Below are 24874 nucleotides of genomic sequence, written 5' to 3'. Positions count from 1 at the left end.
AAGGGACGCCTGGGTGGCTCAGTTGGTTAAGCAGCTGCCTTCAGCTCAGGTCATGATCCCAGCGTCCTGGGATCGAGTCCCACATCGGGCTCCTTGCTCCGCAGGGAGCCTGCTTCTCCCCCTGACTCTGCCTTCCACTCTGTCTGCCTGCGCTCGCTCTTGCTCGCTCTCTCTCTGACAAATAAATAAATAAAATCTTTTTAAAAATAAATAAATAAATAAATAAATAAAATATTTTTTTAAAAAATGAAATCTTGCTATTTGCAATGATATGGATGGAACTAGAGAATATAATGCTAAGTGAAATAAGTCAATCAGAGAAAGACAAATACCATATGATTTCACTCATATGTGGAATTTAAGAAACAAAACAGATGAACATAGGGAAAGGGAAGGAAAAGTAAAATAAGATGAAAACAGAAAATGAGGCAAACCTTAAGACTCTTGACTAGAGGAAACAAATTGACAGCTGCTGGAGGGGAGGTGGGGGGATGGTATAACTGGGTGATGGGCATGTAAAGAGCACTGGGTATTATATGCAACTGAGGAATCACTAAGTTCTACCCCTGAAACTAATAATACACTATATGTTAACAAAATTGAATTTAAACAGATTTTAAAAAAACAAATCAAAGTTATGAGATATTGAGATATTTACAAAATGGACTTTAAATAACCAAGAATAGTATATTTAAAGACTCTGAAGCCAAATGGAAAATTTAAAAAGCCATCTGGAATCTATAAAAAAAAAAACTAAATGGAAAAAATAAAATTCTAGAACAAATAAAATGACAAATTACAATCAGTAGATGGGCTTGAAAGCAACTAGACACAGCAGACTTAGAAAACTGGAACAGAGATCAGATAAAGTAGTCAGGCCAAGGCAGGAGAAAGAAAAAAAAATGGAAAATAACCCACCAAAAAAGGCCAGTGTGTGTGTAAAGTACGTACGGGACATAGTAATAAGGGTTAATATACAGAAAACTGAAATCCCAGCAGAAACAAGTAAAAAGATAGGCCAGACCAATATTACGGTAGATAACGGCTGTGAGTTTTCTAAAACTGAATAAAACTATGTAGGGATTCAAGAAATGCTATGACCACCAGCAAGATAAATATGAAGAAACGACATGCTTTAACACAAAATTTTAAAAGCGAAGAGAAAAAGACATACTAGGTGTCAAAGAAACAATAAAAAGAGATTATGCTGAGTGAAATAAGCAGAGAGAGTCAATTATCATATGGTTTCACTTATTTGTGGAGCATAAGAAATAACATGGAGGACATAGGGAAGATGGAGAGGAGAAGGGAGTTGAGGGAAATTGGATGGGGGAAATGAACCATGAGAGACTATGGACTCTGAAAAACAATCTGAGGGTTTTGAAGTGGTGGGGGGTGGGAGTTTGCGTGAGCCTGGTGGTGGGTATTATGGAGGACATGTATTGCATGGAACACTGGGTGTGGTACATAAACAATGAATTCTAGTATACTGAAAAAAAATCTAATAAATAAATAATGCAGCTGGTAGAATGGAAGACAAAAGAGGATTAAAAGATATCAAAGTTTGAAAACAAAATTTCCAACAAAAATATAAATTTTTTAAAAAGGCAAAATGGATAAAAGACCTCAATGGATAAAAGGAATCCATCAGAATCTCAGAGGAGAACATAGGCAGTAATCTCTTCGATATCAGCCACAGCAACTTCTTTCAAAATATGTCTCCAAAGGCAAAGGAAACAAAAGTGAAAATGAACTTTTGGGACTTCATCAAAATCAAAAGCTTCTGCACAGCAAAGGAAACAGTCAAGAAAACAAAGAGGCAACCCACAGAATGGGAGAAGATATTTGCAAATGACAGTACAGACAAAAGGTTGATATCCTGGATCTATAAAGAACTCCTCAAACTCAACACACACAAAACAGACAATCATATAAAAAAAATGGGCAGAAGATATGAACAGACACTTCTCCAATGAAGACATACAAATGGCTAACAGACACATGAAAAAATGTTCATTATCACTAGCCATCAGGGAGATTCAAATTAAAACTACACTGAGATACCACTTTACACCACTTAAAATGGCCAAAATTAGCAAGACAGGAAACAACATGTGTTGGAGGGGATGTGGAGAAAGGGGAACCCTCTTCCACTGTTGGTGGGAATGCAAGTTGGTACAGCCTCTTTGGAGAACAGTGTGGAGATTCCTCAAAAAATTAAAAATAGAACTTCCCTATGACCCTGCCATTGCACTCCTGGGTATTTACCCCAAAGATACAGATGTAGTGAAAAAAAGGGTCATCTGTATCCCAAGGTTTATAGCAGCAATGGCCACGGTCACCAAACTGTGGAAAGAACCAAGATGCCCTTCAACGGACGAATGGGTAAGGAAGATGTGGTCCATATACACTATGGAGTATTATGCCTCCATCAGAAAGGATGAATACCCAACTTTTGTAGCAACATGGACGGGACTGGAAGAGATTATGCTGAGTGAAATAAGTCAAGCAGAGAGAGTCAATTATCATATGGTTTCACTTATTTGTGGAGCATAACAAATAGCATGGAGGACATGGGGAGATAGAGAGAAGGGAGTTGGGGGAAATTGGAAGGGGAGGTGAACGAGAGACTATGGACTCTGAAAAACAGTCTGAGGGGTTTGAAGCGGCGGGGGGTGGGATGTTGGGGTACCAGGTGGTGGGTATTATAAAGGGCACAGATTGCATGGAGCACTGGGTGTGGTGAAAAAATAATGAATACTGTTATGCTGAAAATAAAAAATAAATTTAAAAAAAAAGGGAAAATGAGGACACTTTAAGAACCCTCCAAAACCCCCAAAACAGAGAATTTGTCACTAGCAGACCTACATTAAATATATAATATGTATTATATATTTAAAGCAGAAGATGCAATTACAAATATATAGAAAGGAATTAACAGCAAGAAAAAGGATAAACCAAAGTAATATCAACAATATAATAGTAAAATACCTTTTGGGGATACAAATATATATAAAGAGAGAGAGAGAGAAAATATAGGACAATGGGGAGGGAGAGGATACATGGCATTAAAGTGCTCTCAGATCTTTTTTCTCTGAAATTAGAAAAATAAATTTATATCAAATTATATGAATTTAAAGGTGCATATTATCTTCAGGATCACCTCTAAAAGGAGGACTGGAAGGGAAGGAAAGAGAGGTTAAGGAAAAATTTTAAGTACTAGAGCATGTTTATAAGATAAGAATTTAGTGAACAGAAGGAAGTGGATGACACAGGAGACTGGGTGGCTTACTCCAGGAATAAACTATTGGAGGAAGGGAGAGGGGTGGGATCAAAAGGCTTGAGGAAGAGCGTCCTTGGACAGTTGCAGCAGACCATCATCAACTGGAACAACAGGCAAAACAGGCAGGGCAGACAAAACTTGTATGGATCCTCATAGCGTGTCAGATCTATTTAAGACAAGTCAAGGAAGGGGCACCTGGGTGGCTCAGTGGGTTAAAGCCTCTGCCTTCAGCTCAGGTCATGATCCTGGGGTCCTGGGATTGAGCCCCGCAACGAGCTCTCTGCTCAGCAGGGAGCCTGCTTCCTTTCCTCTCTCTCTCTCTCTCTCCCTGCCTCTCTGCCTACCTGTGATTTCTGTCTGTCAAAAAGAATTATACCAGTAATTCAGCCAAGTGGCAGAGCCAACAGGGCTCGGTGGGAGAATGGGCCTGCAGCATGAGCATGGACTTGAGAACTGCAGTCACAACCTCACAGGGAGACTGGTCTTCTACACAGTCTATATGGTTGCAGGAATGGAGCTGGCAAATATTTGCATCAAGCAGAATCAGTGGCGCTACCTCTGTCAACTGTACCTTAATCTTGCATGCTGGTGGAGATTAATGGTTAAAAGCATGGACTCTAGGCCCAAACTGCCTGAGTCCAGACCCTGGTTCCACCTCTTGTTAGTTATATGACCTTGGATAAGTGACATAACCTCTCCCTGCCTTGGTTTCTTCTTATGCAACATGCAAATTATAAGAGGATTTATTTTATAGGGTGGTTAGTAAATCACTTAGAAGGGTGCTCTGTACAGAATAAATAGGTTTCCGTATTCCACAAATAAAAATACCAGATACCCAGTTAAATATGAATTTCAGGTAACAAATACACCTAGGGCAAGAATGTCTCATATAATATTTATTGGGCAATCCTAAGAATAAGCAGTGAATGTGTTTGTTATACAATAATTTTTGCATGTGTTTCAAGGATACTAGAATGCTATTACATTGTATTACAGTTGTTTCTGTGCCTCTCTCCTCCTGAGATGAAGGAATTTCCTGAGGGCAGGAAACATGCCTTATTTATCCCTATGCCCTTGAACCCCACACAATAGTAGTCATCAACCATTGTTTCATAAAGATGGACAAAGCATCACTACTTTCTATCCTTTTTGCTGCTTGCCTCCCTAGAAGTTGCTAACAAAGATGTATGTCTAGGAAAAACTGAACACAGGGAGAAGTTAATGCTCATTACTCCTTGTAGTAACAATCCTTGGCTACTCAGTATTCTGGCCTGGCCAAAGACTGGGATAGGTTGTGCATAAATGGTAATCTCTCACTTACAGATATACCTCAGAGATAAGAGAGGTTCAATTCCAGACCACCTCAATAAAGCTACTATTGCAATAAAGTGAGTCAAATGATTTTTTGTTTCCCAGTGCATATGAAAGTTATGTTTACAATATACCATAGTCTATTAAGTATGTAATAGCATTATGTCTAAGAAAAAATGTACATACCTTAATTTAAAAATACTTTATTGCCCCAAACTTCTAACCGTAATCTGAGCATTGGGCAGGTCTTAATCTTCTTGCTGATGGAGGGTCTCACCTCAACATTGATGGCTGCTGACTGATCAGGGTGGTGGTTGCTGAAGGCTGGGTGGCCACAGCCATATTTCTTAAAATAAGGCAATAATGAAGTTTGCTGCATCAATTGACTTTTCCTTTCATGAATTTCTTCGTTGCATGCAATGTTGTTAGTTAACATTTTACTCAGGGTAGAACTTCTTTCAAAATTGGAGTCAATCCTCTCAAACCTTGCTGCAGCTTATCAAATAGATTTATGTGATATTCTAAATCCTTTGGTTGCCATTTCAACCATCTTCATGGCATCTTCACAAGGAGTAGATGACATCTCAAGAAACCATTTTTTTTTACCCATCCATAAGAAGCAACTCCTCATCTGTTACCATTTTTATCATGGGATTTCAGCCAATCCAGTCCCATCTTCAGGGTCCATTTGTAATTCTAGTTCTCTTTTTTTTTTTTTTAAAGATTTTATTTATTTATTTGACAGAGAGAGATCACAAGCAGGCAGTGAGGCAGGCAGAGAGAGAGGAGGAAGCAGGCTCCCTGCTGAGCAGAGAGCCTGATGCGGGGCTCGATTCCAGGACCCTGGGATCATGACCTGAGCCGAAGGCAGCGGCTTAACCACTGAGCCACCCAGGCGTTCCTGTAAATCTAGTTCTCTTGCTATTTCTACCATAACTGCAGTTTCTCCCTCCACTCAAGTCCCGAACCCCTCAGAGTCATCTGTGAGAGTTGGAATCAACTTCTTCCAAGAAATCCTGTTAATGTTGATATTTTGACCTCTTCCCATGAATCTAGAATGGTGAATCCTTTCCAGAAGTTTTTCCATTGACTTTGCCCAGATCCGTTAGAGGAATTGCAATCTATCGCACCCATAGCCTTACAAAGTGTATTTCTTAGATAATAAGACTTGAAAGTTTAAATTACTCCCTGATGCACAGGCTGCAAAATGGATGTTGCACTATCAGGCATAAAAACAACATTAATCTCACTGTATGTCTCCATCAGAGTTCTTGGGTGACCAGATGCATTGTCAATGAGCAGTAATATTTTGAAAGAATCTTTTTTTCTGAGGAGTAGGTCTCAACAGTGAGCTTAAAATATCCAGTAACCATGTTGTAAACAGATGCGCTGTCATCTAGCTTTGTTGTTCCATTTATAGAGCACTGGCAACATAGACTTAATGTAATTCCCAAGGTCCAGGATTTTCAGAATGGTAAATGAGCACTGGCTTCAACTTAAGTCACCAGCTGCATTAGCCTCTGACAAGAAAAACAACCTATTCTTTGAAGCCAGGCATTGACTTCTCTCTGAAAGTCCTAGACGGCATTTTCTTCCACAATGAGACTGGTTCATCTACACTGAAAATCCTTTCTCAGGGCCCCTGGGTGGCTGAGTCGATTAAGTGTCTACCTTAGGTTCAGCTTGTGATCTCAGGGTCCTGGGATTGAGCCTCATGTCAGGCTCCCTGCTCAGTGGGAAGTCTGCTTCTCCCTCTCCCTCTGCTGCTCTCCCTGCTCATTTTCTCACTCTCTATCTCTCAAGTATATAAATTTAAAAAAAAATTTTTTAAGTCCCTTGTTCAATGTAGATATCTTTATGAATTACCTTAGCCAGATCTTCTGGAGAACTTGCTACAGCTTCTACATTAGCACTTGCTACTTTGCCTTACACTTCTGTGTTATGGAGAAGGCTTCTTTCCTTCTTTTCTGAAACATCATGAACCAAACTCTGCTAAATTCCAACTTTTCTTCTATAGCTTCCTCACCTCTCTCAGCCTTCAGAGAATTAGAGATTTAGGGCCCGGCTCTAGATTAGGCTTTGGCTTAAGGGAATGTTATGGCTGGTTTGATCTTCTATCCAGACCACTGAGAATTTCTCCACATTGGCAATAAGTCTGTTTTTCTTTCTTAGTATTCATGTGTTCACTGGACTAGTACTTTTAATTTCCTTCAAGAACTTTTTGTTTGCATTCACAAGTTGGCCAACTGTTTAGCACAAGAGGTCTAGTTTTTGGCCTATCTTGGCTTTTGACCTGCCTTCCTCACTGAGCTTAATCATTCTAGCTTTTGATTTAAAGTGAGAAGCGTGTGATTCTTGCTTTCACTTGAACAATTAGAAGCCATTGTAAGGTTGTTAACTGGCCTGATTTCAATATTATTATATCTCAGAGAATAGGAAAGCCCAAGAAGAGTGAGAGAGGCAGGGGAATGGCTGGTTAGTGGAGCAGTCAAAACACACACCATATTTATCATTAAATTTGTGGTCTAATATGGATGTGGCTCAGGACTCCCCCCAACAACTACAATAGCAACAAAGATCAATGACCACAGATCATAACAACAAAGAATAATAATGAGAAAGTTTGAAATACTGCAAGAATTATAAAATGTGACACAGAACCATGATGTGAGCCAATGTTTTGGGGAAAATGATACCAATAAACTTCCTCAACAGAGGATTGCCACAAACCAATTGGTGACAATCAAAGTATCTGTGAAGTGCAATAAAATAGGGTATGCCTGTATACTTTTTTGTCAATTATTACTTTTTTTGGTGAATGGAGATGAAATTTGTGACAAATTTATAATGAAGTAAATCTTGCTTTGCAATTGATCAATATCTTATGATAGGAGTAGAAAATGTATAATTAGAGGATATAGTTGTCATGATATTGTGACAATTCATGGTGTCTATCTCCCTGATATCCATTTTTCTCTTTTTCTTTACTAGCCCAATCCCAATTTTGTTCAGAGTGGCAATGTGACCACCTAAAAACAGCCATCTTCCCAGACTTCCATGTGGCCACACAGCACAGCTGCAAATAACAAAATGCAAGCAAAAGTTTACAGGATAGTGTGCCCATTATTTTCAAAATGTCACTTAGTTGCACAATTTAAAAGGCTGTAGAATCAACTGGAAGAATCCTTAGCGCTTTGCCCTTCTATCTTTAATTATTCTCCCCTTTGACCTCCTGGAACACGTATGATTGTTATAGATGATAGCATAATAAGCAGACATAAAAGAGATATCAAGATGTTATAAAAACTGTAACTCACATTTATTCACCAGAATTCACACCTTTAATGGTAGTTAATAAATGGCCTTACCATAAGTTAGAAAGTAACAATGTGCTGGAAAATCATGATCATGAACTATATTTGATTAGAGCTGAGATAAAATTTATGTATTACATTGTTACTCACCAAAGAAACCCAGAACTTCCCTGGCTCAGAGTAAAATCCACAGAGGATGTGACAGGGAGTTGATGGAATAAAGATTTCAGGTAATGGCTCCTCTTCCTCTTCCTCCTCCTCCTCCTCTACTTGGAGTTCCTTTTCTCCATCTTCTCCCATCTCTGCTGCTAGCTGCTTCCTCCTTTCTTCCTTCTCCTTCTTCTTCAAATCCCTTAATGCCTTTCTCTTTTCTATTTCTATTAATCGCTTTTGCAAGAGACATTAAGATAGAAAAACAACTGTAAATCATTCATTTATAGTAAGGGGATGACAAAATGAAAAACAGATTAGGGTCTAGAAAAACTCACGGCTCTGATGTAAAATAATGTCATTTTAAAATAATTATCAAAAAAAAATTATCAATTTGGGGATATATTTCATCATTAACATTTTTAAATCATTTCTGTATTAACCCCTTCAATCTTAAGTTTACAGAAATTATTTTCTCTTTTTTTTTCCTAACAGAAGAGCTAAATGCAGTTTCTTCCAGTCTATCACCATCAACCCATGAATTAGGTAGATCAAAATAAGCCCTGAGAAAAGTTGTTCCTATTTTTAGTAATACTCTTAGACCCCTTGCACCTTTCAGACCTTTCAAAAGCCACCTAACACTGGCATCCCTACCTCCCATCTTTTCCCTCTTTATTTCTTTTTTATCCCTCATAATTATCCAATTTATATGATCTCATCACATCAATCCCCTCCTCAAAATCACACGGTGGGAGGGATGACTGAACAGCCTCTTCCCGACAAAAGAATGGAGACACAGTAATGATAGAAACCTCTATCCCCAAATGCTCTGAACTGCAGTGGGAATGGATAGTACTGAGAGAGCAGGAACAGATTTGTCTGCCTTGGGACACAGGGGGGAAAAAAAGACAAGGTTTAGGGACGCCTGGGTAGCTCAGTGGTTTAAAGCCTCTGCCTCTGGCTCAGGTCATGATCCCAGGATCCTGGGATCAAGTCCCACATCAGGCTCTCTACTCCGCAGGGAGCCTGCTTCTGCCTCTCTCTCTGCCTGTCTCTCCGCCTACTTGTGCTCTCTGTCAAATAAATAAAATAAAATAAAATAAAAGGCAAGGAAAAGAGAAACTAGTAAAAGGTGAAAGATTTGTATGATCTGAAGAGAAACCAGAATATATCCAAAATCTATAAAGAACTTATCAAACTCAACACCCAAAGAGCAAATCCAATCAAGAAATGGGCAGAAGACATGAACAGACATTTCTCCAACGAAGACATCCAAATGGCCAACAGAAGCATGAAAAAATGCTCAACATCACTTGGCATCAGGGAAATACAAATGAAACCCACAATGAAATACACCTCACACCAGTCAGAATGGCTAAAATTAACAAGTCAGGAAATGACAGATGTTGATGATACAGAAAAAGTGGATCCCTCCTACACTGCTGGTGGGAAAGTAAGCTGGAGCAGCCACTCTGGAAAACAGTATGGAGGGTCCTCAGAAAGTTAAAATAGAGCTATCCTACAACACAGAACTACTAGGTATTTACCCTAAAGATACAAATGTAGTGGTCCAAAGGGGCATCTGCACCCCAAAGTTTATAGCAGCAATGTCTACAATGGCCAAACTGTGGAAGGAGCCCAGATATCTTTCTTGACAGGCGAATAGATAAAGATGTGGTATGTATCTTTATAATGGAATATTACTCAGCCATCAAAAAATGAAGTCTTGCCATTTGCAACAACATGGATGGAACTAGAGGGTATCATGCTAAGCAAAATAAGTCAGTCAGAGAAAGACAATGGTCATATGATCTCACTGATATGTGGAATTTAAGAAACAAAACAGAGGATCATAGGGGAAGAGAGGAAAAAATTAAATAAGATGAAACCGGAGAGGGAGGCAAACCATAAGAGACCCTTAATCATAGGAAACAAACTGAAGGTTGCTAGGGGTAATGAGGATGGGGATATGGGGTAACTAGGTGATGAGCACTGGGGAGGCTATGTGTTATAATGAGTACTGGGGATAATATAAGACTGATGAATCACAGACCTGTACCTCTGAAACAAATAATACATTATATGTTAATTGAATTTAAATAAAAAATAAGTAAAAGGGGCACCTGGGTGGCTCAGTGGGTTAAAGCCTCTGCCTTCAGCTCAGGTCATGATCTCAGGGTCCTGGGATCGAGCCCCGCATCGGACTCTCTGCAAGGAAAGGGGAGGCTGCTTCCTCCACTCTCTCTCTCTCTGCCTGCCTCTCTGCCTACTTGTGATCTCTGTCTAATAAATAAATAAAATCTTAAAAAAAAATAAGTAAAATAGAGCAACTATTTATTATTTATAAATAAATAAAAGAGCAACTAGTATATAAAACAACCAGCCTTAGAACCCTGCCAAACTGCAGGGAGATGCTGAAAATCTCTGCAGGACAGAAGGGCTGGCAAGAACCACAGTTTATGCTACCCCTCCACCATGACAGTGTGAATGAGGGGAGCAAGATCTGGGCACCCTAACCAGCCTACCACATCAGTGAGCCCAAGGCACCTAGCCCCCACTAGCTCTAGCAATCTCACCAAGGAGGATCCAGGGAGGTATACACCAGGACACCATGGATAGCACTCCCCACAGCTCCACCTGTTGCATCACAGTGACACAGGTGCGAAGGATCCCTGAAAACTCCAGATCCACACCACATTTGCTTCAGACAGCTTGCTAGAACAACCCCAGTATAGAGTGCTCTGGGACCTCCTGGCTGATGCCTGCTTTGGCACCAGCTGTCCCACCAGAAAGTCCCCTGTAGGTAGCACAGGCATCCCCCAGCCCTGGATCCTATTACTCCACAAGGGCAGCCCCTGTGCAGCATACCCAGGGACCCCCAGATCCTCCAAATCAGCACCCAGTTCCATTTTAGCTGTCCTGCCAGGATGTCCACTGCATGAAAAGCTCTGGGACTTCCCCACTTACACCCACTTCAGCTCCAGTCATCTCACCAGGTCAGACACAGCATGGAATGCCCTGAAACCCTCAACCTACACCATCTGAAGCTCCAGACAGCCAGAGTAAATTGTCAACTATATATATGGGAGACCATATACAAGATCATTTCTCCAAATTTAGGAGAAGTAGCTGTCTTACCTAATTCATAGGAACAAACATGAAAGTCAAGAAAAATGGGAGGCAGAGGAATACATTCCAAAAGAAAGAACAGGACAAAATCTCCAAAAAAAGAACTAAATAAAAAGGAGATATGCCATATGCTTCAAAAAGAGTTTAACCAATGATCATAAAGATGTTCAGCTTGCTTGAGAAAAGAGTAAAAGAACACAGTAGGCCTTCAACAAAGAAAAAAATATTTTTAAAAATCAGCAATGAAGAATACAATAACTGAAGTGAAGTGGGGGGAAAAACCACTAGAGGGAATCAACAGATTATCGATGCAGAAGAATGGATCAGTGATCTGGAACATAGGGTAATGGAAAGCACCCAAAATGAACAACAGAAAAAAAAATCAGGATAAGTTAGGAGATCTCTGGACAACATCAAACAAATATTCACATTATAGGGGTACCAGAAGGAGAAAAGAAAGGTGCAGAAAATTCATTTGAAGACATACTAGCTTCAAAACTTCACTAATCTGGGAAAAGAAACAGACATCCAGGTTTAGGAAGCATGGTAGTTAAAAACAAGATGAACCCATGAAACACAATTATTAAAATGTCAAAGGTTAAAGATAAAAAGATTTGTAGAAGTAGTAAGAAAGTAGCAAGAAGCTACATACAAGGGAAACCCTATAAGGCTATCAGTCAGTTTTTCAGCAGAAGCTTTGAAGGCCAGAGGGAGTGGCATTATATATTCAAAGTATTGAAAGGAAAAAACCTACAACCAAGAATACTATACCTGGCAAGTTTATCATTCAGAATAAAAGGAGAAAGAATTTCCCAACCAAAGAAAAATTAAAGGAGTTTATCATCACTAAACTGGCCTTACAAAAAATGTGAAAGGGATTTCTTTAAGTAGGAAAAAGAAAGCCATAATTAGAAGAAAATTATGAATTAAAAGATGTAAAATATGATGACATATACATAAAATATAAAAAGTACAGCATAGGGAATATAGTCAATGGTACTGTAATAGTGTTGTATGGTGACAGGTAGTAGCTTCACTTGTGGTGAACACAGCATAATGTACAGTTTTGTTGTACCACTATGTTGCGTACCTGAAACTGATATAACATTGTGTGTCTACTATACTGAAATAAGAATTTCTTCAAAGAACAAATGGGGGTGGGAGGGAAGAAAAGAGGAAAAAAACTCATAATGGATCTCAATGGTCTTGAATTAAATTGAAATATCTTGGCTGGTATTTAAGGAGCCCAAGTGTTGGTCATAGATTTCTGCCACTTCCCTCTAACATACTGCATCCCTGGGTCTCAACATTCCAGTCTTCATTTTTCTAAAACACCAGAAATTCTTACAACTCTGCTTTCCCTCAGGATGTTATTCCAGCTCTTATTGCCTTCCTCTCCTTTTTCATCCTCTAAAAATTCTTCTCATTTTTTTTAAGATTTATTTATTTATTTGACAGACACAGAGATTACAAGTAGGCAGAGAAGAAGGCGGGGTGTATGGGAGAAGCAGGCCTCCGGCTGAGCAGAGAGCCCAACGCGGGACTCGATCCCAGGACACCAGGATCATGACCTGAGCCGAAGGCAGAGGCTTAACCCACTGAGCCACCCAGGCACCCCTCTTCTCATTTTTTTAAATACTAAATGTTCCCTCTATCTAGTCATCTTTGATCCCCCCTTACCCCCCCACCAGCAAACTCAAATTTGTTTCACTCCACACTCCTAAAATTATTTTCTTTGCACTGTGATTTTAATATCCATTCACTACTGCCTTCTAATATAGTCAGCTGCTTTCTACCAGCTTATAAGCTCATAAAGTCAGGGTAAATGTCTTATTCTTCTTCATATTTCATCAGCACTTTTATGCAATGGAATATTACTCAGCCATTAAAAAGAATGAAATCTTGCCATTTGCAATGATGTGGATGGAGGTAGAGAATATTATACTAAGTAAAGTCAGTTAGAGAAAGATAAATATATATGACTTTATTCATATGTAGGGCTTGGAAACAAAACATATGATCATGTGGGGAAGTGAGAGGCAAACCAAGAAACAGACATTTTTTGTTTTTTTTCCAGAGAGGCATGCAGGGCAGAGGGATAGGGAGAGAGGGAATCTTTTTTTTTTTTTAATTTTTTATTTTTTATAAACATGTATTTTTATCCCCAGGGGTACAGGTCTATGAATCAGCACTCACCAAAGCACATACCCTCCCCAATGTCCATAACCCCACCCCCAGGGAGAGAGGGAATCTTAAGCATGCTCCACACCCAGCATGGAGCCTGGCACACGGCTTGATCTCACAACCCTGAGATCATGACCTGAGCTAAATTAAGAATGCTTAACTGACTGAGCCACCGGGGCACCCCCCAAGAAACAGACTCTTAACCTCTTAACTACAGAGAACAAACTGATGGTTACCAGAGGAAAGATGGGGGATGGGTTAGGTAGAAAATAGGGACTAAGGAGGTACTTGTGATGAGCACCAGGTGATGTATGAAAGTATTGAATCACTATACTGTATACCTGAAACTAATATTACACTGTATGTTAACTGGAATTTAAATAAAAACTTCAAGGAAAAAAAGGATACTTTAAATTCTAAGAAAAACATTGGGGAGGGTACATGCTATGGTGAGTGCTGAGAAATGTGTAAGCCTGATAATCCACAGACCTGTACCCCTTGGGCAAATAATACATTATATGTTAATAGAAATAATTTTAAAATTTTTCTAAGAAAAAAACACATTAGAAGATAATGCTTCAAGGATATCTCATACCAGAATCTTAGACTTGACACTTGAGAAATGAAAATATTTTATGTCCATGTCTTTGATTTCATAGGAAACTACATCACGATTTTCCTCTTCTTCCTTTATGGTTGGAAGTGGCGTTTCAAGAACATAGCCATTCTCACAGATAATCAGTAAAGTACTGTCAGGCTGAAAAAGGAAGATTAACATATCATTCACATTTAGGTGAATTTTTAGAAGCATAGCTCAAAAAGATCACAAATCAGGAAGAAATTTAATTGCTATGTATACTAACCATTTTTTTAAAAAATTTTTTTAAGATTTTCATTTATTTATTTGACAGCGCGAGAGAGCCCACAAGCAGGGGGAGCTGCAGGCAGAGGGAGAAGAAGAAGCAGGGTCTCTGCTGAGCAGAAAGCCCAATGCAGGGCTCAATCCCAGGACCCTGGGATCATGACCTGAGCAGAAGGCAGACACTTAACCGACTGAGCGACCCAGGTGCCCCTATACTAACCATTTTTTAAATCCTTAATCCCTCACTGCAATAATAAGTCATCTTATTAATCACTATACATAATCATTAATAAGCTAAGTGTTAACATTAGATTTAGATTTGTTTCCCTTACAGATGTCATAATACATTTTCTGAGCCAAAAATGCAGCTGTGAAGTATGTTAGTCCAAAAAGCAGAATATTAAAATCAGGTTATCCTTCAGAATAAAAGGAGAAGGAAAACCTGCAGTGTGTGGATGGCATATCCAGTCTGAGCAGCCTTTGGTGGATCGTTCTCTAGCTGCCCCAGTTCATTAAATGTGGATGTTCCCAAGGTGTTTGTCCTCTTCCCTCTTCTCTCACTCCATAAGCATTCCCTGGGAAATCTTATAACTAACATAAGTCTTCATTACCACTCACACACCATTAGATTCCAAATTAATTCATCTCTCTAGGCCAGACCATTCTCTCTTTTTTTAAGATTGTATTTATTTATTTGACAGAGATCACAAATAGGCAGACAGGCAGGTTGGGGGAGGGGGAAGCACACTCCCTGCTGAGCAGAGAGCCCGAAGTGGAGTTTGATCCCAGGACCCTGGATCATGACCTGAGCCAAAGGAAGAGGTCTTAACCCACTGAGCCACCCAGGCGCCCCCAGACCATTCTCTTGATCTCCCAAAATCATATATTTAACCATGACTGCAAAGTCCCCATCTCGATATTCTATAGACACATTATTCAAAATGTTTCTTCACTCAGTCATTTCATTCTATAATTATTATGTGTCTACTATGTATTTGGCATTTTGTGGGATGCTAAGGGTAAAACTATAAAAGAAAAATACAGCATCTGGCACTATGGAGCTTACCTCCAACAAGAGAGCTTGTCATTTAACAAATCATATAAATAAATGTAAATTATAATTGTGACAAGTGTTGCAGAGGTGCCACAAGAGCAAAGGAAGCTGTGCAAGGCTTCCTGAGAAGGTGGTATCTAAACTTCAAGATGAAGGGGGAATAGAATTACACAATAAGTTAGGGGAAGGTTTGAGGGAGTATGTTTTACAAAGCAAATACCTTGTGCAAATATCCAGTGGCACGTTTGGGCTTACAAGGAAGTTATGGACTTGGATGGTAAGACCCAGGTCAAGAAAACAGAATGAAAAGAGAGATTGGAACAGAGCTATAGGGAAAGAATACTCAGTAATTGGGTGAGGAAGGCTGAAAAGGAAGGGCAAGATGTAGAATTGGGAACCAGGAGAGAATAAGGTCACAAAAGTTAAAGGGAAATGGTAATTCAGAGAATGTAAGGTCAACAGAATCAAAGGAAGTAAGAGGTCAAGAAAGATGAGAACTGAAAATGTTAAGTGGACATCACTGGTTTCTTTACAGGAGCAGACTTGGTGGAATGGATGAGACTAGATACTAGTCAAGAGGCTACAGGAATGATCAATCCTCTTGGAAAAGTCAGGAGGAGAAAGATGGGGCAGTAACTAGAGGAGAATGGAAAGTTGAAGAATTGATTTTTTGTTCATGGAAGATACTCAAACACATTTAAATACCAATGGAAATGATCCAATAAGCAGGTGAGGTTAAATTTATGACAAGAGAAAATAAGTAGTATGAAATCTTGAAAAAGATGGAAAACAGAATAATCCAAAGGAGGCGGCAGAACTGCCCTCAAATGGAATGGAGAGGACATCTCTATTATTAAAAAGGGAATGGGCGCCTGGGTGGCTCAGTGGGTTAAGCCGCTGCCTTCGGCTCAGGTCATGATCTCGGAGTCCTGGGATAGAGTCCCGCATGGGGCTCTCTGCTCAGCAGGGAGCCTGCTTCCTCCTCTCTCTCTCTGCCTGCCTCTCTGACTACTTGTGATTTCTCTCTGTTAAATAAATAAATAAAATCTTTTTTAAAAAATAAAAAAATAAAAATAACATTAAAAAAATAAAATAAAAAAGGGAAGAAAGCAGGTGGATGCACAGGTAACAGGATTGTTATGTTGGGTAGTGGGAAGGTGAGGGATTCTTCTGCAACTTTTCCTCCTAACGACAAGTTGCCAACAGTTTGCGTGAGACCAAGAAGTCAAACAGAATGCTGTGTTCTAGAGCTTTAGACATTCTTGAAGAGAAGAGGAGACAAAAGTTGAAGTTCAAAGTTACAAAAACAATTGGGACTTGAGGGGACATGATCCCAGAGAAAGGGGAATACAGAAAAGTGAACCTGACGTTCTGCTGGGCCTTTGCCTTAAAGCATTTACGTGACTCTAAACTGTCTGGGAACAGAGTTTGTTCATTTCCTTCAAATGTTCCATTAGTTTTCACTTTATCTATTTGAATGCTATTTACTCTTATGTATAGTATTATGCTTTCATCTAGGATATCAAAGAGGAAGCAGGGAATGCAAATCAAAGAAGTTTGGTAATCAATGAAGGGCAGGGTGGTTAGAGGTAGGGAAAAGGCTGGGATTTTTGAGATTTTCTGGTTATAGCAACAGAGAGGACAGTTCTCCCAGAATAATGCAGGCAAAAGAACATGTCTTAGAGAAGCTCATGTGTTTCATTCAAACAGCTCAACGTTATCCCCAGAAATTCAAAATTCTGCCCCAGAAACTCTGTTAATTCTACCTCCTACATAGCTCTTGTCCGCAGTCTTTCATACACTGGTCAAGTGTCTGGAACATAGCTCCCCAGTAGATCCATCCACCTCTCATCTGCTTCCCCCATACCTCACTTCTGCCCAGAGTGATCATGGTAGTGACCACAGCAGTCAGAATGAGTCTGTGTGTACATGTGGTACACCCTTATTGGAAACACAAATTATAAATAGCGGACAGAAGTTTAATGCATTCAGGAAGGCAGGAGGTCTGACCGTTGAGAACTGGTAGAAGCTAACAGCTATGGCTAACTGGATAACTGCAGCATGCAGCGTATCAGTTACACATGGTAATTTACCTTTTTTCTCCATCTTTATTGAACCATAACTGAAATATAACACTGTATAAGTTTAAAGTGTACTATGTGATGGTTTGATACATGTATACATTGTGAAATGAGGGTAATTTGCTTTGACATTAGTAATTCCCAAATACAAGAAATACAAGCACTAATCAGCAGCACAGCCTGAAATAACTTTAGAATTATGTTGGGGGTTTTGGTCTCTTATGCCTATTTAAAAAAATTTAGCTTCAAAAAAAAAATTTTTGCTTCTTATTTCAAAATAATTAGTGAATCACAGGAAGTTACCAAGATAGTATAGGAAGGAATCATGTACCCTTCAACCAGTTTCTCCCATTGGTTACCTCTTATGCAACAATATCAAAACCAGGAAATTGACATTAATACAGAACATGTGTATAATTCTATGTCATTTTATCACATCTGTAGATTCATGGAACCATTCACAGTAATCAAGATGCAAAACTACTTCATTACCATTAGGATCTTCAAGATGTCCCTTTGTAGTCATGCCCACCTTCTTCCCACCCACCATTTCTAACCGTTTTGGGTTTTTGACTTTGATCTAAAGAAATTATTAAAGGATGCACATAATATCACATGTTGTGTTCATGCTTTAAAACCCAGGTCGCTTTGCAGCTTTCGTTTCCTTCTCCTAAATCACCAGCACCCACCTTCTCTCCAACTACACATATCCCACCATTTCCTCAAGGTTAAGGTAGAATAATACAAAATAACAACTTATGTTGACTTATCCCCTTCTTTGTATTTCCCTACTCTATATTCATAGCACACATTGTCTATATCACTGATATTTTAGTCACCATTTCTCTTGTGAAACCTTGTATTGTTCAGTGATATTTAACTTCTAAAATAGGTACATTTTTTCCTCTTTCGAAGAGATTGCTTTGTACTGCTTATTGACTCCATCGTCAGTGCCTAGCAAAGAGGAAAATGATGAATATTTTTTTTTAAAAAGCTTTTTCTAGATACTATACTGTTGTAGCCCTTTCCTTTAGACAAGTTCAAGGTAGATTAACAGATGTTACTTCAGGGGTGCCTGTGTGGCTCAGTGGGTTGAGCTGCTGCCTTCAGCTCAGGTCATGATCTCAGGGACCTGGGATCGAGTCCCGCATCGGGCTCTCTGCTCAGCAGGGAGCCTGCTTCCTCCTCTCTCTCTGCCTGCCTCTGCCTACTTGTGATCTCTGTCTGTCAAATAAATAAATAAAATCTTTAAAAAAAAAAACAGATGTCAATAATTCTGACACCTCCATACAGTTCAATCGGTATTATTATCCTAGAACCCAGGACAGCACCTGGTTTAGAAATTAAATCAACATTTAGATGACGAAATTATCTAATGCTCAAACTTAGGGAAATGAGAGGCATTAAATAAGATCAGTAACCAATCCTGAATCACCAACTGTTGTTAGGAAAAGAGTCCGTGGAAGATTCAAAGAGAAAATAGAGGTGGAACGGGGCAGAAGCAAAGAGAGAAAGATGAGGGCAAGGACATTCAGACCTTGGAACTGAACTTTTGAATGTCAAAAGGACTGATAGACCCAAGTCAGCACATTCTGACCTGTGCATCTCAATAAAGTTACCAGTGTTAAAGCAAAGCTTGATAGAACCCAAAGTTTTGGGAGGGGAATCATGACCAACAATTTAGAGAATGGAAGAGAGAAGAGGTAATGAGTATGATGTGGATCTCCTCAGTAATGTTCTACTAGCCAAGCTAAGAGCATCCCTGGCCCCTCACTGCAGGACCCAGGAATGTGGCTAACAATTCCACCTGTTCTTCTCTATCTTCCAGATCACTTCATTATGCTGTAATTGAGATTTAAACATGAAGACAAATACTAATTACTTACATGGGAGTTCGAAGACCATACTAACTGGCGAACAGGTCCAGGAGTAGTAATATACCCTATTGGCTTATAATCCTTTTCTACTTCAAAGAAGAAGACGGTTTGATCTTTACTCTAAGAAAAAGAGAAATACCCAAGAAATATGGGGTTTTTTTAAAAAAATGTATTCTATAGAGTACAGAGTAGCACTTACTAGCTCTAGTATATCCTCTATATAACTATACCCACAATAATCATATTTCCCAGATTATTCTGGGAAAATTCTTATTTCAAATATTTGCTTCATTTCCCCCATGAGAACATTTGACAAACCAAGTGTTCCAGGATGTGTTTCTGAAAGAATGATCACTATACCTTACCTATACATAGGTTAACTCAAAAAATTCCACAAAGCATATGCTCACTTACTAATGCATTAAAAATGTACAAGTTTATTCTCATCACTTATGGCAATTCTGTTTAAGAACATACCTATGTGATAAAATATTGGTTATACATAACACAGGATCATAACTCCCAGTTGAAAACTTCTATTCATTTAAAATAAGCATTAGAACTCAATTTATAAGAAAATTTTGAGATGTCATGCACAGACTATACTAAAAGAATATGAACATAAAGAAACAAACTATGGGTTTTTCTCTAAAATGTACATCAGCAAATAAGTTATCATCAAGTAGAAAGACAAATAAAATAAATTTAACCATGAAAGCTCAATAGGAAACAAAAAGAAATCTACCATTTACCCCTGTAGCTAGAATTTCTCCATCACGTTCATAAGCTAAGGCAGTAACACGAGCAGTATGGGGTTTGAAAACCTGTTTCAAAATAATATCTGCATCAGAAATTTTCTTCCGTCCTGCAAAAATTGTGAGTCCTTTTGGATCGTAAAGTTCAAGAATTCGAACCACCCCATCTTCGAATCCTGCAATAATCTGTGCTCCAGTGTAGCTTACCTTGGATAAAAATTAAATGCAACATATATGAAATTAGTTGATTAAGAAAGTTGTACTATGTAACAGATAACTCTGTATTTTATTTAGCCAAGTAATTTAACATTGACAACTCATTGGTAAGTCCTTATACAACTTTCTGGTAACCTCCATCTATTCTAGTTCTTTATTACTGCTGCTGATGAGATGGGTAGACAATGGCAATTCAAACACAGAAGAAGCAAATGCTGGTGTAGTAGCTTGTCTATCATGTGCCAGGCACCTATCACCAGCAACTCAAGGGTGAGCATAAACAGTTTGTCCCCAGTTTCACAGAATTTATGGTCTAGGGGGAGGACAGACATCAATCATGCAGATGAGTATAAATTTATGAACAGAAATAAATGCTAAAGGAAAGACACAATATCTGAGGGCATATAACAAAGAAAGCTTACCTAGACCAAGAAAGAGATGGTGGAGCTGAGACCAGAAAAATGCCCAGAAATTAAGTTCAGGGAGATGGGAGAAGTATGCCTGGGAGAGAATATAGCTTGTGGAAAGGTCATGTGGCAGAAAAGAAGCTAAAGAGAGAGATAAGCAAGGCCCAGGTCACAAAGTGGCTTACATGTCACATTAAGGATAGTCTTCATCCCAAGAGCAGTGAAAAGCCATTGAAAGGTTTTTAGTTGGGGGTTTGGATATGTGTATGCATGTGTGTGTCTGTGTGCATGTGTGTGTGTGTATAGAGGGTGACATGATCAGATTTGCTATTTTGGAAAAGCCATCTTAGCTTCATTGTACAAAACAGAACTGAGATGGCCTAGATAGGATGTAGGGAGACCTTTGGCAAGACCTTTAAAGCAATGGCTGCCTTACTCCAAGAGAGTGATTGTGGTCACTTGGTCTAAGATGGTGTCATGGAGAGGAAGGACATGGGCATCATTTAGAGAAAGTTATTATGACCCTATTTGGTGATCACTGAATACATGAGAGAAGGGCAGAGGGAGGTGTCAAGAATGACTGAGACATTTACTGAGATAGGAAACCGTGGAAGGGAGCCAAGTGTCTGTGTGGTTTGTTGTTGCTATTATTGTTTTTGGAGGCCAGCAGAGTATCATCAATCTCGTCTTGGACATGTTGGGTTTGAGGTCCCCTGGAGATCTCAAAATGAGGAAAGCACATAGCCTGCAACTCAGAGAAGTCTGGGATAAAGAAAAAAATCTAGCAGTATCCCAATATTCTAAATCTGCTGTCTTGGGAGGCATTCAGGATAAAGGCAAGAGCCCTGATATTCTTTAAAGCAGAGTGATCATCACTAAGACCAGGCAGTTATGAGAGTCTTGGTAATAAGAAAAAACTGTATTCCATCCAACTCCAGTTGAATGTTGTTCATTCAGTAAATATTTGCTATGTGTCTAAATGTACTCTAGAGGCACTAGAGGTTCAAAGTAGAATAGAGTGTAATTGTCACCCATGAAGAACAGTCTGGTGGGAAAGAGACAATAAAGCAATTCATCTTAGCGCATTGTGTAAAGGTTCATAAAATTAGTATATACATAGTCCTTTAAAAAAAAATCACAGAGGAAGGAGTGCCTAGCTCTACCTGAAGGAAGGTAGGGTCGCAGAGGGCTATGCAGAGATGATGTCTGACCTGAGCTGATTCATAAAGATACGGAGTTTTCTAGAGAAGCAAAAGGGTCTAAAGATGAGGCATTTAATTCTAGCATGATATCCAATGATCATGGATAGGATCACTTGGATAGGAGGCTAAAAAAGGGAACATTCTATGGACATTGCACAGCCATCTGTATAAATGATTTAATTATATGGCTATAATTGAAATACTTCAGGTAAGAGTGTAAATGAAGCAGGATAAAGAGTCAGCCTGGTTTGGTAAGACAAACACTCTGTGTGTTTCTCCTTATTCTAACCTTTTCATTGTTCTGCCTCTAATCCCAGGCCTGAGTTCTACTCTCTGGCCTTGACTCGATCCATTTCCACATTTATCTTGGTCCTAGAACAATTTCTCTTTGATTTCAACCCAAAACAATAAGGATAAAACATTCCTCAAATACTCCCATGATATTTTAAAAACTTGGCTGCAAATTCTTTGGCATATCCCCCATAAAGAGATGCCATTTAGGTCCCTCCCTCCTTGAATCTGGGTGGGCCTTGTGACTGCTTCACTCAGGTGAGTCGGTACAACTGACATTATATGACTTCCAAGTCTCGTTCTAAAAGGCCCAGTGAATCTGCCTGTTTATTGGAACACTAGATCTTAGAGTCCTGAGCTGCCATTTAAGAAGTATGTGCCTACCCTGAGGCCACCACGCTGTGATGAAGCAGAAGCCCCATGAAGAAGCTATTAGGTAGGCACTCCTATTGACAGCCCAGCTTAGCCAGTCTTCAGCCCAGGTGCCAGACTGATGATAAAGAAGGCTTTACATGATTCCAGGCCTCAGACACAACGAAGCAGAGATAATCCACTGCTGTTGTCACCTTTCTGATTTCCCAATCCAGACAGTATATGAGCAAAATAAAAAGATTGCTGTTTTGTGCCACTACATTTTGCAATAGTTCAGTACACAGCAATAGATAACTAGGACAACTCCTTATCTGCCTAAATTTTTTTCCATAGGCCTTATTATCTAACTATCACATATGTTACTTATTTTTCTTTATTGTCCATTTCTGCCTCCTCTCTCCCACTAAAGTGTAAGATTCATGTGTGCAAGTATTTTTGTTTCTGTTCATTGCTATATTCCCAGAAGCTAGACCAAGACCCAGCACATTGTAGGCAGGCTGGGAATATAAACAGAAGAAATGAAATCACAGTCAGCTAGATGATAGATACACAAAATTCTGTTGAGTAATTATTTTATAACATGAAATGATTACTAACTTGCAAGTGGCATAAAAATAGATTTTTATTAAAACAGGACAAAAATCACAAAAGCAAGGTCATATGATTTTATCAAATTCTGAATGAGTGAATAAACTAAGTTAAAAGTTTTATTCTTCTCCAAAATCCAGAGTCATAAAATAGATTGCTAAGAAATAGCACTGTATACCATATTTACCAATACATTCCAGCAGAAGTTTGTTATTAACTCACCAGTTGGGGTACCCAAGCAAGGGCAGTACCTCCCTGTTTGAATTTCATCTGAGCCAAAGGAGTTTTGCTAGCAAAATCATAGATTCGAACAGAGCCTACAGAAAGATAGTTTTAAAAGAAACAAATCATATATATGTCATCTTTTAAAATAACCTTGGCTCACTTAACATGTTAAGCATTATAATAAGAAATTTCATACATAAACTAATAATCTAATATGTTTTCTTTAGTCAAAAATTTACATGAATACCCTCAACCAGGTAATTTGTAATCATGGATAATAAAGCAAACAACTGATGATTGACTGATGGATTAATTTCACTTTGCATAACCCACAAAGATTCACCATGCATCAAGGAAGGAGGAAGGTGAAAAAAAAATAGGAAAGGCATAAATGTGGATAATACCAAAATGAATGGCATTTTTGTAACTTACCATATCCTTAATCTTTCACAATAACCAAGGCTGATGTACTTTAGTTCCTCTCTCCTCCACAAAAACTCACTTCACTTGCATCAAGAGGCTTACCTTTTGGAAAAGTTCTCAAATGCTTTTCATCAAACACATATAAAATTTGGGGCGGAAAACAAAACAAAAAAAACCAGATGTATTTTCATTTGGAGTTCCTACTCACAATCCAAGGCAGTAGTGGCCATGAGGTAAGTGAGGGGAGAGACTGCCAAGGCTTCAACAGCTCCAGAATGGAAGGAGAAGAGGCAGTCTGGATCTTGAGTCTGATAATAAAAAGAAATCCCATTAGATCTTAAAGAAAAGTTAACATCAAATTAAGGTCAAGTTTTTAAAAAATATATAAATAAAACCCTATAACACATGTGTGATTTTATCTGAATAGAAATTTTTAAAAGCATAATAGGGTGGGGTGCCTGGGTGTTTCAGCCAGTTAAGCATCTGACCCTTAGTTTCTGCTCAGGTCATGATCTCAGGGTGGGGAGATCAAGTCCCACGTCAGGCTCCATGCTCAGCAGGGAATCTACTTGAGATTCTCTCTCTCCCTCTCCCCTTGTCCCTCCCATCTCTAAAATAATAAGTAAATCTTTTTAAAAAACAAAAGCATAAAAGGCTAGAAAGAGTTCTGGACTTGGAGTTAGGAGAAACAGTACTGGCTTTACACTTGAAGGCTTTCCATTTCCTCACCAGTAAAATGAGGTGATGGCAACTGTCCACCCATTCATCAGGGTAGCTATGAGGGATGCAGAAGAGAATATAAATGAAAATACCATAAGTTTATGACAACTGTAAAGCACTGGATAACATGAGGCATTATCATTACCACTTTTCTAGTAAAGTTTGCTGAGATGGTTCATTTTTTAAATAAAATCAGAGAGAGAATAAATTCTCAGGACTAGGACACATTGGACAAGTTTTTGATGGGAACAATAATCAAATATAGAGAAAGACAAAATATTTTTTAAAGAAGAATAACAGACTTTTGTTATAAGAATTAGGGGGAAAAAAGAGACAACTTACAATATTTGAAAAACTAAGGTCAAGCTTCCATATGGCTCCATTGGCATCCTAAAAAATTAAATAACCAATAATAGTTCATCATTTTTAA

At 38.8% G+C, this 24874-nt stretch overlaps 1 protein-coding gene across 1 annotated transcript in view; it reads right to left on the bottom strand.

Annotated features, from left to right (window-relative positions):
* The window catches only part of CFAP44 (cilia and flagella associated protein 44), a 153369-nt gene that overhangs the window by 91775 nt on the left and 36720 nt on the right, over positions 1-24874 (bottom strand). The window contains exons 11-17 of the mRNA XM_059391961.1: positions 24787-24834; positions 23933-24032; positions 23299-23393; positions 19998-20207; positions 19255-19365; positions 13967-14128; positions 8059-8295 (exon numbers count right to left, since the gene is read on the bottom strand). Coding sequence (XP_059247944.1) covers positions 8059-8295; positions 13967-14128; positions 19255-19365; positions 19998-20207; positions 23299-23393; positions 23933-24032; positions 24787-24834 — 963 coding nt within the window. The remainder of the gene's footprint in view (positions 1-8058; positions 8296-13966; positions 14129-19254; positions 19366-19997; positions 20208-23298; positions 23394-23932; positions 24033-24786; positions 24835-24874) is intronic.

This window comes from Mustela nigripes, chromosome 2, assembly GCF_022355385.1.
Source record: "Mustela nigripes isolate SB6536 chromosome 2, MUSNIG.SB6536, whole genome shotgun sequence".
In the NCBI taxonomy this organism is placed as follows: Eukaryota; Metazoa; Chordata; class Mammalia; order Carnivora; family Mustelidae; genus Mustela; species Mustela nigripes.
The sequence above is the reverse complement of the archived record's forward strand: the minus strand, read 5'-3'. Positions and strand labels throughout refer to the sequence as shown.